Raw genomic sequence first — 12913 nt, forward strand, 5'->3', positions numbered from 1 at the left:
CTGGCACAAGGCCCAAGAACCCGTTCCCCCTTGTTTGTTCACATAATACATTGCCACCTGGTTGTCCGTTCGCACGAGGACTACCTGATCGTGGAGCAGGTGGCAGAACGCTCGAGCAGCCAGAAAAATGGCACGAAGCTCCAACACATTGATGTGACAAAGGCGGTCCTCTGCCGACCATAGACCCTGGGTCCGCAGACCGTCGAGATGAGCCCCCCACGCGTACTCCGAGGAGTCCGTGGTCAGGACCTTGCGGTGCGGAGGAACGAGAAAGAGCAAACCCCCTGAAAGATTGGAAGAGTTTGTCCACCAACGGAGCGAGCGTCTCAAAGAAGGAGTCACCGTTATTGGACAAGAGACTGGATCGCAATCCTGTCGCCACTGAGAGGCCAAGGTCAACTGAGGAAGCCTCAGATGCAACCGGGCGAACGGAGTGACGTGGACCGTCGATGCCATGTGGCCCAGAAGCATCATCATGCGCTGAGCCGATACTGCAGGCAGCAGAGAAACCTGGCGACTCAACCGAAGCAGAGCCTCCAACCGAGGAGGAGGGAGGAACGAACGGAGGCGAACCGTGTTCAGCACGGCTCCGATAAACTGAAGGGATTGAGCCGGGCACAACTGAGACTTGGGGAAGTTCACTTCGAACCCCAGACGTTGAAGGAAGATGATAGTCTGTCGGGTCGCTGAGATAACCCCCTCCCTGGTCGGGGCCTTGATTAGCCAATCGTCCAGGTAGGGAAAGATCTGTAGCCCCCGAGATCGCAGGGCTGCGGCGACTACCACCATACACTTCATGAAGACTCGAGGGGATGAAGCCAGTCCGAAGGGGAGGACCCGATATTGGAGGTGCAACTCCCCCACCTGAAACCGTAGGAATTTGCGGAAGGCGGGATGCACCGGAACATGAGTATATGCTTCCTTCAAGTCTAGGAAGCACATCCAGTCCCCCTCCTCCAACAGAGGGTACAAAACCGGAAGCGATAACATCCGGAACTTCTCCCGGACCAGGAATTTGTTGAGCTTTCTGAGGTCTAAAATGGGGCGTAAGTCCCCGGTCTTCTTTGGGACCAAAAAGTAACGGGAGTAAAACCCCCGCCCCCGCTGGTCGGGGGGTACAGGTTCCACCGCCCGAAGGCTCAACAAGGCCCTGGCTTCCGCGAGGAGAAGAGGAAGCTGGGTCCAGTCGCATGGGCAAGCTCCCGGCGGAAGATCCGGCGGCGTAGCTGAGAAATTTAGAGAGTAGCCCTCGGAGATAATCTGGAGCACCCAAGCATCTGATGTGATCCCGGTCCAGGCCGGATAAAAGGCCCGGAGCCGACCCCCGATAGGAAGGAGGTCCGGCGAGAGTGCGGAGGGGGCCCGCCCCCATCCGCACATCACGTCAAAAAGACGGCGCCGGCTTGGACGCCCCCGGCGCCTGAGGTTTTTGTTGGGCTCCTCTCCCCTGTTGCGGCGGGCGCCTCGGCGGGGGCCTAGAGAAGGCCGGTGTGGACTTCTGCGGATATCTCCTCGGGGGAGGCCGGAATGGTTTCTGCGGCGGGGCCCGAGGTTTGGGACGGACCAAGGAGGCAAGGGAGCGCTCCTGCTCCGACAAACGTTTGGTCGCCGCCTCCAGGGACTCATCAAATAATTCTGGGCCAATACAGGGTAGATTGGCCAGACGTTCCTGCAAGTTAGGGTCCATATCAAGCGTACGGAGCCATGCCAACCGACGCATTGCCACTGCAAAGGCGGATACCCTCGAGGCCAATTCAAATGCGTCGTAAACTGCGTGGAACAGGTATAGACGCAACTGAGAGAGGTTGGACATGAACGTGGCAAAACCCTCCTTATGAGAATCCGGCATGACCCCTTGATAGCGAGGCAAGTCTTTTACCATGCTTCGAAGATAGGAGGAAAACGTAAAGGCATAATTGAGTACCCTGGTAGCCATCAACGAATTGGAATAGAGGCGACGACCAAACTTGTCCAGGGTCCGCCTCTCCCGTCCGGGTGGGACCGCCGCCGAGACCTTGGAGGGCTGCAACTTCTTGAGCGCCGACTCCACGAGCAACGACTGATGAGACAGTTGTGCTTTCTCGAAGCCCTTACATGGGATGGTCCGGTACTTGGACTCCATCTTAGACGGCACCGCTGTGACTGTAAGAGAGGAGTCCAGATTTCTCAGGAAGGTCTGGTGAAGGACCTTATTTAGAGGCAGACGAGGAGTTTCTCTCGGGGGATTGGGCAAGTCTTGCTCCTCCAAAAACTCCTTCGTATACTGAGACCCAACAAGCAAGTCCAGGTTCAAAGCACGTGCCATATCCTGCACGAAGTTCGAGAAGGAAGAGGGACTGGAAGGCGGGGAAGGAGTACGGGAAGTCCTTCCCGCCGAGCAGAAGGGGGAAGCCTCGCGGGAATACCGCGGCTCCCTACCAGACCCCGATCCCCAGGAGGCCACACCAAGCGACCTCGAAGGGGTTGGGGACCGCCTATGCCCCGAGGATCCCTTGGGGGAAGTTCCCGGGGTACGAGGCACCGAGGCACGCCCCCTCCGTCTCAGCGAGGAGTCTCGCGAACCCCGTCCCACGGAGGGCCGGAAAAGCCTCGGATTGTCAAGGCGGAGCTCCGAGACACGCAACATCTCACCTCCGCTCAGCAAGGAGCGACCGCGTCTCCGAGGAGAACCCCGAGAACGCTTGGGCTTGATCGGCCAACGGCTCGCCCGAGGCCGACCCGAGGGCGAGGAGCCCCGGGAGGATCTCGAGGAAGAGGACGTGGAAGAGATCCTCCGAACCCGACGCACCTTGTCCCGAGGCCGTACGCTTCTCTCAGGCTGGTCAACCGAGGTCGAGGTCGAGGGCAAGGTCGGGGTCGAGGTTGGAAGCATCCCGGGGGCCGAAGCCGAGGGCACAGAGACCGAGGCCGCCGATGCCGGGGCAGTCGAGGCCGGAGCAGTCGAGGCCGAGGCCTGCTGCAGGTGTTCAAGGGCCCCGGACAGCTCCGAGGTAATGAGGGCTCGGAGCAAGTCCTGGAAGGCCAGAATCCCCATCATGGCCGGTAGGTCTGGGGCCGGGGGGTGCTCCCTGGAGGGCGACCTCGGTCTCGAGTATTCCCTCGGGGCACTAGGCTTCGACACTTGGGGCGGGGCCGAAGACGACCCCCCCGTTGTTGAGGAGCCCAAGGATGGCTTCTTCGCTGACCCTGGAGTCGAGGACGGAAGCGAGGACTTACCCGAGGCAGGCTTGGTTGAGGCGGCAGGCTTTGAGGAAGTCGAGGGTCGCGGCGAGGTCGAGGGACCCGAGGCCGAGGTCGATGCCGGGGCCGAAGCCGAGGCCGACGTCGAGGCCTTCCCCGCCGCGGGGTCCACAGAGAAGAGCTCCGCCATCCGGGCACGGCGTCGGCGGGGTGCCCCGGACCTAAGCAAAGCAAGCACCACCGGTGCGGATCGGTAATGGACAGCAACCGATCACACCGGGTTCATTTCTTAAAGCCCGTCAAGGGACGGGACCTGAAAGGAAAAGGGGCCGGGAACGAACGACGTCCCGCGGCTGCGGCTCCCGGCAGAAAAATAGGAGCTCAATTTCCACAGGGCTTCTGGCTCCGCGGAAAATACTGAACTGAGGACCACGAGGTGGGGATGCGCCCTCTAGTGGGCAAGAAGGCATGCACATGCGTGGTGCAGTGTAGCAAACTTGAAACTTCAATCAAGTTTGCTTGAAAAGCTGTCCGCGCTGGGGCTCCGTAGATGACGTCACCCACATGTGAGAATATCATGCCTGCTTGTCCTGGGATAATGCTGCTACTAGTTCAGTGGTCTCAAACTCAAACTCTTTGCAGGGCCACATTTTGGATTTGTAGGTACTTGGAGCGCCTCAGAAAAAAATAGGTTTTTTGTTTATTTATTTTTTTGCCTGCCCTTATCCAGGGCGAGTTACATGGTAACATACAAAATAAAACATAACATTTATCGTACAAAACACATCAAGACCAACACTATAACAACTACATACATACATATAAAATCAGATTGCATAAAACATACTAACTATTCTATCCTACATCAAAATGTAAAATATATAAGGCACACAAGATGCCTCAATGAAAAACATCTTTATGCCAAACGAGACAAACTAGACCATCGAAAACCTCCGTAACCAGCCCTCAGCCCTCAAAAGTCATCACTCCTACCCCCTCAGCCAAACTCACTTAATGTCTTATTAAAGAAATGACAATTTTGCATGAGGTAAAACTATAGTTTATAAATCTTTCCTTTTAGCTAAGTCTTAATCATAAAGTTGTAATTTATAGCTAAAGACACATATGATCAAGAAATTGTTTTATTTTACTTTTGTGATTATGATAAACATACCGAGGGCCTCAAAATAGTTCCTGGCGGGCCGCAAGTTTGAGACCACTGTACTAGTTGGATTATTTTCTAGAACCATGGGATAAACACAGATGGTCAAAACACTAATTTCAATGCCTTTAAATCCTTAACACAGAGCTCAAAAGAGCTTCTACCTTTAGAAAATGGTACTTTCATTCAGAAACTTTTTACTTAAATATATATCCAGTATATTCTCTCCAAACACATATCTAAATAGAGGGTAAGTATTACAGAGGATAAGAGGGCAAGTATTCAGACGTTCAAATACTTAAAGGGTATTAATGTAGAACAAAATCTTTTCCAGAGAAAGGAAAATGGTAAAACCAGAGGACATAATTTGAGGTTGAGGGGTGGTAGATTCAGGGGCAATGTTAGGAAATTCTACTTTACGGAGAGGGTGGTGGATGCCTGGAATGCGCTCCCAAGAGAGGTGGTGGAGAGTAAAACTGTGACTGAGTTCAAAGAAGCGTGGGATGAACACAGAAGATTTAGAATCAGAAAATAATATTAAATATTGAACTAGGCCAGTTACTGGGCAGACTTGCACGGTCTGTGTCTGTGTATGGCCGTTTGGTGGAGGATGGGCACGGGAGGGCTTCAATGGCTGGGAGGGTGTAGATGGGCTGGAGTAAGTCTTAACAGAGATTTCGGCAGTTGGAACCCAAGCATAGTACCGGGTAAAGCTTTGGATTCTCGCCCAGAAATAGCTAAGAAGAAAAAAAATAAAAAAAAATTTAAATTGAATCAGGTTGGGCAGACTGGATGGACCATTCGGGTCTTTATCTGCCGTCATCTACTATGTTACTATGTTACTAAGTATTCTAATCTGTTGAAAAAGGTTCCGTCTACTCGCCTTGAGAAAAAATGCACGACTCCATCAGGAGATGAAGAGAAGCCCTAGAAAATTACAGAGGGTGAGATCATAGATCTCATGACACTCAAAGAAACAGACAATTTTTATTGCTTAGACAAGGTATTTTTTGAAATATTCTTAAAATGTATTTTTCAATTTGAGTCTAATAAGCATGCTTTCTGGGAACCTAAACACCAGTATTGATGATAACAATATACATGTTAATCTCTAGGAATAGTTAGCAGGCATCGTTCTTTTCCTATATAACAACATAGAGGGACATTTTTGATAGGATGTCTAAGTCCAACTTTGCATATTTTGAGAAAAACAAAGAAAGTACAGGTGAAGAAAACATCCATTTTTGTACCTGCAAGATGTCTTCCCCCCCCAAAAAAAAAAAAAAAAAAAAAAAATGTGGCCCAGCTAGACCAGTGTCTTGCAAAATTTGTCGAGCCACAGCACACTAAACATAGTGATCGCGGTGCAAGGCATCTGGAAGTGTGCGGATATCAATGTGATAACGTCATGCTCATGTGCGATATCATCATGCTGACATTCGCGCATGTGCGAAGGCCCTCCAGAACGGGCCCATGAGCTGCCAGTGAGGGGATGCTGGCAGGAAAGATGCATGGAGAGAACGAAAGGCACTGGCGCCAGCTGACTGTTTACAGGATGTGCCCCTCGCCACGAGCGGCACATCCTGTAGGCAGTCAGCCAGCGCCAGCACATCTCCTCCTCACCAGCATCTCGCAGCACATCTGAAATCTCAGAAGGCTGGTTTATGCTGTCTCTTGGATGTCTATCTTATTTGAAAATGAGCCCAATACTGTGATATCAGTATATTTTTCCTAATCTTTTTTTTTTTTTTTTTAATATTTCATCATTTGTACTGAATCCCTCATCATTGTGGGCCTAAGCCAAATGTTCTGTACACTTTTGAGGATTTTTCTTCTTTTACTTACCCCTCCCCCCCTCCTCCCAACCTTGCTGTCACGTGGCACCACAATAATCAGCTTTGTAAAAGGGGGCTTTGATTTGGAATTATATTTGTTTCCTTTTTGGATAAGTTATATAAGAGTTTATCTTGATTGTAATGCTTGAAACTTAAATTAAAAGTATATCTGTATTCAAGTAAATATAAGCTCCCAATCATCTTGGTTTTTCCTCTTTGGATAACTGGCTACTTCAAATTTTCTCAAACATTAATTCAGGGAAAAAAGAAGAAAAAGAACTTATGTAGTGATTAGTATAAATCAGCAGCTCAAGGCAATGAATGACAGACATATAGAATTGTTTCCTTCAAAACCAAAGACGTATCTGGAGGTGGTACTTTTGACTTACTATATATATTAGACTTCTGGTAAGGTGATTTGAAATATGAAGAAAAAAATTGAGTTGTTATAAGTAGCACTTACATCTTTTGAAGCACCTGGGCCATCACAACCCCATTCGTTAAATCTTCGACTGTTTGGCATGGTGCTTCAACGTGAAAGGTCTGAATCTGAATGAAAGCAACAATGAATATGATTTAATTAGACTTAAAGAAATTTTAACAAAGTTACTATTAAAACATAGCCTCTAATAGAGGGCCTGTCAAATCGGCAAAACAGAAGAAGAGAAGTGCATAACTGGATGTACTGCATATTATAGTTAGTCACCATATAAATGTTGTTTGATTTTTTTATTTTGGGGTATTTTTAGTATCCAGAGAACTGAACCAGGGCCCTTCTACATGTTAATGTGAATATATTTTACATAGCACTATATTTTGTTTAAATTTTGTATCACGATTAATTGTACAATTAAAGGTATTTTTATTAATTTCTCACTGCAGCTCCTTGTGACTCTGGACAAGTCACTTAACTCTCCATTGATCCAGTTACAAAATAAGTACCTGTATATAATATGTAAACCCCATTTATTATAACTATAGAAAGGTGGTATATCAAATCCATCCTCCTCCTCTTCCCTAAAGGACTGATAATATCCCTCCCTCCCTCCTATCCCCAGATGCAATGTCTCTCCCTTTCTTCCCTCTCCTTTTGCCCAGATCCACTCTCTCTGTCTCTTGCTCTTTCCTTCCTCCCTCCCACTATCCAGAACAGGGGTGCCCACACTTTATGGGCTTGCGAGCTACTTTTATAAGGACTAAGTCAAAATAATCTACCAACAATAAAATTTAAAAAAAACACAAAGCACACTGAAAGGCAGAGAAAATGTTAATTATTCATATTCCGGGTTTTTTCAAAGAGGTCACGGCAGATGACTCTATGCAATGTCACCTCAGTAACAAAATACAAAAATAGACAAATACACCCCCTCCCTTTTTACTAAACCACAATAGTAGGTTTTAGCACAGGGAGTTATGCTGAATGCCTTGCGCTGCTCTCAATGCTCATAGGCTCCCTGCGCTAAAAAACGCTATTGCGGTTTAGTAAAAGGGAGCCATAGTGCAAAATATAGACAGCAGATATAAATTCTCAAAACAGACACATTTTGATCACTAAATTGAAAATAAAATCATTTTTCCTACCTTTGCTGTTTGGTGATTTCATGAGTCTCTGGTTGCTCTTCTTCTGACTGTGCATCCAATCTTTCTTCCTTTCTTTCAGCTTCCTGTATGTTTCCTCTCCTCCAGACCTCATTCTCTCCCCCAACTTTTTCTTTCTGTCTCCCTGTTCCCCCTTCTTTCTGTCACCCTGTCTGCCCCCTTTCTTTCTTTCTCCGTGCCCTCCCCCAAGCCACTCGGTTTGCTGCCACCGCCATCGGGGAACAGCCCCCAAGTCACCGCCTTCCCAAGCTTTCCCTGCAGAAGTGTCGCGCTGACCAGCATTCCGCTCCCTGACGTCAATTTTGACATAGGAGAGGAAGTTCCGGGAAAACAAGGCATTTCTCCTCATTCCATCCAGCCTGAGCCCCATCTATCCTTGATCCAGCATTTCCCTTCTGTGTCTGTCAGAATTACCATTCCACCTATTTTCCAGCATCACCCTTCTTTGTGTCCATCTCACCTATATCCCTATCTCACCACTTTTTCAGAATCTTCATTTGTCTCTGTCCTTGTCTTTATCCCATGTTCACCATTTGCCCTTTCAATGTCTTTATCTCCCCCCCACACTTTTTCAGCATTACTTCTATGTCTCTATTTCACCTCCTCTTCATGTCCCCTCTGTATCTCTATCCTTAATCAGTAGGTCCTGCTTACCCTTTCTCTTCTTTGTGTCATTATCTCCATTTTCAGCTTTCCCCCCTTTTCCTTTGTTACTGCACCCTGTAGCCAGAATCTTTCCACCCTCCCTCCACTCCGGCCCAGCCAGTATGAAATATTTCCTTTTGTTTCCCTCCCCTCTCTCTTTCTCTCTCTCTCACCCACGAGTCCTGCATCTGGCCCTCTCCCTTCTATCTGCACCTGGCAACACCCCCCTGCTCTGTGGCTCTCTTCAGCAACTCGTCAGCAGCGGTGATCAAGACAAGCTGCCGATATCGAGGCCTTCCCTCTACGAGTCCCGCCTTTGTGGAAAAAGGAAGTTGAAACAAGCGGAACTCGCAGAGGGTAGGCCCCGACGTCAGAAGATTGTGTCGATCGCTGCTGCAGAGTTGCCGAAGAGAGCCGCTGAGCAGGGGGTGTGGCCGGAAGCAGGTAGAAGGGAGAGGGAGATAGGAAGGCTGTAGAAGCTCCGGAGCATGACACCGACCCCGGCCAGGATGATTTCTTTTTCAGGCTGCTGCTGCTACCGCTGCCACACATCCCCCCCCCCCCCCTGAAATGACAAAAACAGCCTAATGCCCGGCGTCGGCGTCTTTGACATCGGGGAGAGGAAGGCTGATAGGCCCGGTAATAGAAACATAGAAACATAGAAGGTGACGGCAGATAAGGGCCAAGGCCCATCAAGTCTGCCCACATCAATGACCCTCCCCTACCTCTCTTTGCGAAGAGATCCCACCTTTCGATCCCATTTAGCTTTAAAATCAGGCACACTGCTGGCCTCAATCACCTGCATCGGAAGACCATTCCATCGATCCACCACCCTCTCTGTGAAGAAGTATTTCCTGGTGTCGCCATGTAATGTCCCTCCCCTGATTTTCCATGGATGCCCTCGTGTTGACGTGGGTTCCTTGAAGAAGAAGATATCCTCCCCCACCTCGATACGGCGTGTGAGGTACTTGAATGTCTCGATCATGTCCCCCCTCTCCCTGCGTTCCTCAAGGGAGTAGAGCTGCAGTTTATTCAGCCGTTCCTCATACGGGAGATCCCTGAGCCCCGTGACCATCCGTGTGGCCATTCGCTGGACCGACTCAAGTCTCAGCACATCTTTGCGGTAATGTGGTCTCCAGAATTGTACACAGTATTCCAGATGGGGTCTCACCATGGACCTATATAATGGCATTATGACTTCGGGCTTACGGCTAACGAAACTCCTTCGTATGCAACCCATGATTTGTCTGGCTTTAGATGAAGCTTTCTCCACCTGAGTTGCAGTCTTCATGTCCTCACTGATGATTACCCCTAAGTCTCGTTCCGCTACAGTTCTCTCTAGGATCTCACCATTAAGAGTGTAAGTCTTACATGGATTTCTGTTGCCTAGGTGCATGACCTTGCATTTTTTGGCATTGAAGTTTAGTTGCCAGGTCCTGGACCAATTCTCCAGTAGGAGGAGGTCGTGTGCCATACTATCGGTCTTGGATTTGTTGTCAGGTCCTGTTGTGTTCTTGTCCACTATATTGCATAATTTGGCATCATCGGCGAATAACGTTAATTTACCCTGAAGCCCTTCAGCCAAGTCCCTTATGAAGATGTTGAACAAGATTGGGCCCAAGACCGAGCCCTGCGGCACTCCACTTAACACCCCTGTCGTTTCGGAGGGGGAGCCATTCACCACCACCCTCTGAAGTCTACCTCCTAGCCAGTCCCCCACCCATGTAGTCAAGATATCTCCCAAACCTATAGAGCTCATCTTGCTCAACAACCTGCGGTGTGGTACGCTATCGAATGCTTTGCTGAAATCTAAGTACACGACATCCAGGGACTCCCCAATATCCAGCTTCCTCGTCACCCAGTCAAAGAAGCTGATCAGGTTGGATTGACAGGACCTCCCCTTTGTAAACCCATGTTGACGGGGATCTCGCAGATTCCCCTCGTTAAGGACCGCATCCAATTGGTGTTTGATTAGAGTTTCCATTAGTTTGCTTACTATTGATGTGAGACTCACTGGTCTGTAGTTCGTAGCTTCCGTCCTACTTCCTTTTTTGTGGAGTGGAATGACATTAGCCGTTTTCCAGTCTAGCGGGACTTTTCCTTTGCTAAGGGAGAGATTGAAGAGTGTTGATAGTGGTTTCGCCAAGGTGTCTTTTAACTCTCTGAGTACTCTGGGGTGTATGTTGTCTGGCCCCATGGCTTTGTGAACCTTGAGTTTGGATAGTTCACTGTAGACACTATTGGGCGTTATCTCGAAGCTGCAAAACGGGTCTATCGAGCTATCCCCTGTTGGTAGTTGAGGGCCGGATCCCTGCGCCTCGCGGGTGAAAACTGAGCAAAAGTATTCATTTAACAGTTTAGCCTTCTCGGAGTCCGATTCTACATAGTTCCCGTCCGGTTTCCTAAGGCGTACTATCCCTCCTGTGTTCCTGTTTCTATCACTAATATACCTAAAGAATGCTTTATCGCCCTTTTTGATATTCTTTGCTAGATTCTCCTCCACTTGCAATTTGGCCTCTCTGACTGCTGTTTTGACGGTTCTTGACTTGGCCAGATAGTCTTCTCTGGAGCCCTGCTTCCCTGAATGTTTGAAGGAGATGAATGCTCTCTTCTTCTCTTTTATGAGGTTGGAGACCTCCGTAGAGAACCACTGCGGTTTGTTTTTTCTTCGTCGTTTACTTACAGATTTGATAAATCTGTTTGTTGCTTCGTGTATGGTAGTTTTCAGTGTTGACCACAATTCCTCTACATTATCAGTCTCTGCTTGGTTTTGCAGCGACTGATGGATGAATTCCCCCATGTCCTCAAAGTTGGTGTCCTTGAAGCTGAGGACCTTAGTTAATGTGTTGGGTTTGGCGAAACCTTTTCTGAGGTTAAACCATACCATGTTGTGGTCACTGGATGACAGCGTGTCTCCCACAGAGACATCTGTGACACTTTCTCCGTTGGTAAGTATTAGGTCTAGAATCGCCTGATCCCTAGTTGGCTCCAAAACCATTTGCTTGAGTCTTGCTCCCTTTATAGAGTTTAATAGCCTTTTGCTGCTTCCGGTCGCAGAGGAAAGTGTGTTCCAATTCACGTCAGGCATATTGAAGTCCCCCATCAATACTGTGTCCCCACGCAAGGTGATATTCTCTATGTCCTCGATTAATTCCATATCAAGGTCTTCCTGTTGCCTTGGAGGTCTGTATACTATGCCAAGGTACAGGCATTTGTCCTTTCCCCTGGCCATATTTACCCACAGGGATTCCCCTGTGTACCTAACATCTGTGATTCTAGTAACGTTGATGTCATCTTTGGCATATAGTGCTACCCCTCCTCCCATTTTGCCCTCCCTGTCTTGGTAGATCGGGACGGCAACACGAGTCTATCACGGAGCCCGGGATGGACTCTGCGATCGACTCACGTTGCCTTCCTGAGCTACCGGTCGATCGCGATCGACGTGTTGGGCACCCCTGATCCAGAACATCTTTCTCTCTGCCTTCCATCACCAAGAGCAGCAACACAAACTTGGTGGTGAGCAGCACCAAATTTCTTGTGGTTGATAGAGCTCACTACCCTAGCCATGGATTCCACAAGTAACTCCTTTGGTTCTGCTCATGGGCCTGGAGCTCACCCCCCCTCCCCCATCTACTTTAAAGGTAGTCTTCTATTGGTCTCTGGAAGTGGCAGCATAGAACATACACTGTCTGCAACCTGCTCCAAACTTTTCCTTCTGGTCCCATTTCCTGTTCTGCAGGGGCTGCCACTGCTAAGAACCAACCAAAGACCACCCTTAAGTTATAACTGCTTTCTTTCAAACCCCCCCCCCCAATGCTGAAGAGATGTTTGGAGAAGACTGGATATGCTATAACACAATTAAGCTTTTTTAAATACAGTTAATAGCAGAGTTAAATGCAATTAACTTGCAGTCCTAATTTCAAAGGATGTATTTTAAAGTTTAATGACAAAATGCATTACACTACGGCAGCGGTTCTCAACCTTTTATCAGTTGGGACACACCTGACAGACAATGCTCGCATATGTGACAAACTTCATACATGCATGGCCATCATGAACCTTTAGTCTAATATACAATAAGGCAGTACTTATGAATTAAATGTAAACATGCTCTCATCCACAACCCCCTCCCCCAAAAACTGATGCAGATCATAAATAGCACCTTTTCTGCATGGAAGTTATCATACAAAAACATTTATTTGTATTCCGATTCTCATGCTACCTGGGTAATAGCAATATAAAACTCTCCACTACCAGGAAACTGAAATAATACAAAACCTGAAAAAATCCAACATGTAGCAAACCTACCATACAATAGTAGCACTAATTTCTATGATCCCAAAAAACATGAACCCTACCTATAAATAGGCAGCACTACAATATTACAAAAAGCCAAGAACGCCAATACACTTAATACTAGTAAAACAGAACAAGTAGAATTGCTATACAGTACTACACAGAGACTACATGTAAACAAAATACCACACCTCCG

General features: G+C 48.2%; 1 protein-coding gene across 5 annotated transcripts in view; it reads right to left on the bottom strand.

Annotated features, from left to right (window-relative positions):
- The window catches only part of HOOK3 (hook microtubule tethering protein 3), a 366964-nt gene that overhangs the window by 327325 nt on the left and 26726 nt on the right, over window positions 1–12913 (bottom strand). For all 5 annotated transcript variants that reach the window (XM_033916879.1, XM_033916887.1, XM_033916867.1 and 2 more), the window contains exon 2: window positions 6641–6726. In XM_033916879.1, coding sequence (XP_033772770.1) covers window positions 6641–6726 — 86 coding nt within the window. The remainder of the gene's footprint in view (window positions 1–6640; window positions 6727–12913) is intronic.

This window comes from Geotrypetes seraphini, chromosome 1 (genome assembly GCF_902459505.1).
Source record: "Geotrypetes seraphini chromosome 1, aGeoSer1.1, whole genome shotgun sequence".
In the NCBI taxonomy this organism is placed as follows: Eukaryota; Metazoa; Chordata; class Amphibia; order Gymnophiona; family Dermophiidae; genus Geotrypetes; species Geotrypetes seraphini.